General features: G+C 47.8%; 1 protein-coding gene across 2 annotated transcripts; it reads left to right on the top strand.

The window, feature by feature from the left end:
• Window positions 1-264: 264 nt before the first annotated feature.
• On the top strand, window positions 265-3,582 carry FEZF1 (FEZ family zinc finger 1). 2 transcript variants are annotated; one of them, XM_036247251.1, is made up of 5 exons: window positions 507-1,011; window positions 1,162-1,383; window positions 1,570-1,704; window positions 1,954-2,086; window positions 2,547-3,577. In XM_036247251.1, the coding sequence occupies exons 1-5, from the start codon at window positions 574-576 to the stop codon at window positions 2,906-2,908; spliced, it is 1,290 nt and encodes a 429-aa protein (XP_036103144.1). In that variant the 5' UTR covers window positions 507-573; the 3' UTR covers window positions 2,909-3,577. The 2 variants fall into 2 exon arrangements, with proteins under 2 accessions (XP_036103143.1, XP_036103144.1); XM_036247250.1 differs by having other exon boundaries at window positions 265-1,383; window positions 2,547-3,582.
• The last annotated feature ends 535 nt before the right edge of the window (window positions 3,583-4,117 follow it).

Below are 4,117 nucleotides of genomic sequence, written 5' to 3'. Positions count from 1 at the left end.
ATCTCAGATTTGCTTGGCCTCTAAAGCCTGGTTAAGCAGATTGAGAATTAAAAAGACAGAGGAAAAAGCAAAGGGATGGGGGGGAGGGGAGTGTTGTGTGCGCCCTAGAGTGTGTGCACCCAGGGGAGGGCGCGCGGCGCTGCTGAGAGCGCCCCCGCCTCTTCTGGGCGGGGGAATCTCACTCACCAATGAAAAGTAGTCACCGACTGCAGAGGAAAAAAAAGTTTTCCTGTTGACTGTTGGAAGCGAATTGAGCAATTATCTAGTTTACCTTCTCCTCTTGGAAGTTAACGATTGGCGAGATCTTGGCTGCGTTATTGACACAACACTTTCTATTGATAGAAATAAGTAGTGATTGTCCCTGTGTCATTGGTGCGCCAAGAACTCTGCGATGGGCTGGCAGGAGTCCATTGGGCTGGGTAGGCAGGTTCGGCTGGTGATGCTGGGGAGGAGGAGGAGGAGGCTGCTGGTGGTGATGGTGCCCGTCCCCCTCTCCGCAGGTCTGTGACAAGCAGGGAACAAGGCAACGACAGCGCAGCCCAGCCCGGGCTGACGGACGTTGGCGTCTCAGACATGGACAGTAGCTACCACAACGCGACTGCCAAAATGTTAGCGACAGCTCCGGCCCGGGGCAACGTGATGAGCACCTCCAAACCCTTGGCTTTCTCCATCGAACGAATCATGGCTCGCACCCCCGAGCCCAAGGCCCTGCCAGTCCCCCACTTCCTGCATGGAGCCGTGCCCAAGGGGGACTCCAAGCACTCTCTCCATCTTAACTCGTCGATCCCTTGCATGATCCCCTTCGTGCCTGTGGCGTACGACTCGAGCCCCAAGGTTGGAATGACGGGCTCGGAGCCGCGGAAGGCGAGTCTGGAGGCTCCGGCGGCGCCAGCAGCTGCGGCCGCGGCGGCCACAGCGCCCGCGTTCAGCTGTAGCGATCTGCTTAACTGCGCACTGAGTCTCAAGGGTGACCTGGCCCGCGACGCGCTGCCGCTGCAGCAGTACAAGCTGGTAAGGCCGCGTGTGGTCAACCATTCTTCCTTCCACGCCATGGGAGCCCTGTGCTACCTGAATCGAGGTGATGGCCCGTGCCACCCGGCGGCAGGCGTTAACATCCACCCGGTGGCCTCCTACTTCCTCAGTTCCCCTTTGCACCCGCAGCCAAAAACGTATTTAGCCGAAAGGAATAAACTGGTGGTCCCGGCGGTGGAGAAGTACCCCTCGGGAGTAGCTTTCAAAGACTTGTCCCAGGCTCAACTGCAGCATTACATGAAAGAAAGCGCCCAGCTTCTGTCGGAAAAAATCGCGTTTAAATCCTCTGACTTCAGCCGAGGCTCTCCTAATACCAAACCCAAAGTTTTCACTTGCGAAGTGTGTGGAAAGGCAAGTACTATGAAAAAAGGATCTCTTCTCTCTCTCTCTCTCTCTCTCTCTCTCTCTCCCTTTTAAATTTTATTTTGCAATTATGTGTATACAATTATATGTACATGGTTGTTATAAAGTTATCTGCCCGATTTGATTTCAAAGTACATGTTGAGCTAACCTGCTCTACTTGTGTTTAACTTTAAGGTCTTTAATGCGCACTATAACTTAACCCGTCACATGCCGGTGCACACAGGAGCCAGACCCTTCGTTTGCAAAGTGTGTGGAAAGGGTTTCCGTCAGGCCAGCACTCTGTGCAGGCACAAGATCATTCACACCCAGGTGTGTTCCTCTGTCTGGGTTTCATCTGTTTTACTTCAGAACGGTTTGTAGAAAATGGCCAATGAACTTATTCATTAGTGTCAGGTCTGTTTTTAAATGTGCTAGCTGGATATGAGGAAATTACATGTATTGTTTGCCTTTGTTCTGCTTAAAAGCAGGAGAGGGAGTATTACTGTGTTTTTGAATTTACAGGACTCAAGTTAATAACAAAATACCTTAACTTTTTTGCTTTTCCTCTCTTCCACTCAGGAAAAACCTCACAAATGTAACCAGTGTGGCAAAGCATTTAATAGAAGTTCCACTTTAAACACGCATACCCGAATACATGCCGGCTACAAACCGTTTATATGTGAATTTTGTGGCAAAGGATTTCATCAAAAAGGTATGGAACCAGGGAGGTGTCTTTCACTGTAGTCTTACCTAAAACACTAATTGTTTCAGGATATTTTAGAAAACAATTTTTAAAGTGCAGCTAGTTTACTGACCTGTGTGTTGTCATCCCAAACTCCTACCTGCAAGTCTGATTAGTCTTAAAGAAAAGCAGGGTGCATATACTGAGAGGGTACTTTTCTTAACCACTGTTCTCCGTTTAGATAATTAAACTAATAAATATTTATTAAAATGTGGAGGGAAGGGCCACATCCTTGATGTTTATAAATAAGCTTGGGGAGAGAAGTGCAGGCAGGGAGCTCAGCCCTGCACCAGCTCTCTCTGTACTGGCTGTCGGCTGTTGGCAGTCAGAGCTGTGGCAGCTCTTCCTCTAGCCTCCTCCTTCCACCCTATTCTCCCTCCTTTTGGAACTCTTTCTTCTGACCCACATCCCTGTCATTTGTCTTTTTCAGGGAATTACAAAAATCACAAGCTGACCCACAGCGGGGAGAAGCAGTTCAAGTGCAATATCTGCAACAAGGCTTTCCACCAGGTTTACAACCTAACCTTCCACATGCACACCCACAACGACAAGAAGCCTTTCACCTGCCCCACGTGCGGCAAGGGCTTTTGCAGGAACTTTGACCTCAAGAAGCACGTCCGCAAGCTGCACGACAGCAGTCTGGGGCTGGCCCGCACGGCTGCCTGGGAGCCGAGCTCCGACCAGCAGCCGGCTCAACAGCAGCCAACGCCCGCGGCGACGCTGCCCTCTCTGCCCCCCCAGCTGCCAGCCCCTGGGCCCCTGCAGCCTGGGCTCCATCCGAGCCACCAGTGATCTTGGCCAAAGTCCTTTCCCAGCTTCAGCCAGGGTCCCCACTACTGAGCTAACGGCAGAGTAGAGCTGGACCTACAGATCCAAGCTGGTTTGCAGAACCTAGGGCATGTTGGGCCCCACACAGCACCGACCAGAAGCCTTTGAATTGTCCAGCCTTTCCTCTTGCATGCACCTGCTAAATGTTTTTGTCTTATATTCTATATAGGCATTAACAAGTATGAAAACAATTGGGGTTTTGTTTTTCTGAGTTTTTTAATTTGGAAAAACTTTTCCTCTTGGGTGGAGAGATGGTGTTTGTTTTGTTTTTTAAAAACACAGTTCTGCTGTATTTATTGAGATCTGTATTATCCTACCCGGGAATGCTGCACCATTTTAATTTTATTATTGTATATACTTCCACTGTGTTGATTCTGTGGTCTCAAGATGCCTGCTGATTGTTTATAATCATTTCCTCTTTCCCCAAAGTAAGAAAACACTGTGTGTATGTTATATATACACATGCATAGATGAGTGTACCTATAAAGGCACATTCTATACTGAACACACACACATACACATCAGATAAGTGTGGTTTATTATGGATGAATTTGAATTTTGGTTTTGATTCTTGCACGTGAAAATTGATTCAATGACTGTTGGAAATAAATACTTGGAATGTGCTTATCTAATTAACAGCTTCAGGGCTCTGTTCATACTATTCATCTAGAGATCACTGACTATGACCTCCTCATCCTCCTTTTTAAAAAGTTCATCCCTATATTAGTATCAACTAATGTTTGATCAGAAAACTTCACAAAGAGCAAACAATATTCTCTCTATATAGTTACACACTTTGGTAAAGTAAAGAAATTTGATAAAGTTCAGAGACAGAAGATGTGGAGTTTTGTAACAGACACGTCTTTGTCGTGGGCCATCTGACATGTTTGTAGTGCTCAGTGAGATGGGCACACCCTGTCCAGGAAACGCGTGTGGTATCGATCCCCACTGGCATTAAAATCACACCTTGTAGAGGGATGGGTATCTATTGTTTGCATCCTGGAGAGATATGCTGACTGGACACAGCCGGCAAAGGGAGCCTCCGTATTTTTAGGTGTGTATATACTTATACAGATGAATATACTTCAATTCAAGGAGGAAACGTATGAAAACCATGGCGGGCACCAGGTCCTTGAAATGCTTCAAGTGTTAATCAGCAAGTCCGCTGTGAGC

The sequence above is a fragment of the Molossus molossus genome, unplaced genomic scaffold (assembly GCF_014108415.1).
Source record: "Molossus molossus isolate mMolMol1 unplaced genomic scaffold, mMolMol1.p scaffold_m16_p_7, whole genome shotgun sequence".
NCBI lineage: Eukaryota > Metazoa > Chordata > Mammalia > Chiroptera > Molossidae > Molossus > Molossus molossus.
This window is presented reverse-complemented; position numbering and strand designations above follow the sequence as displayed.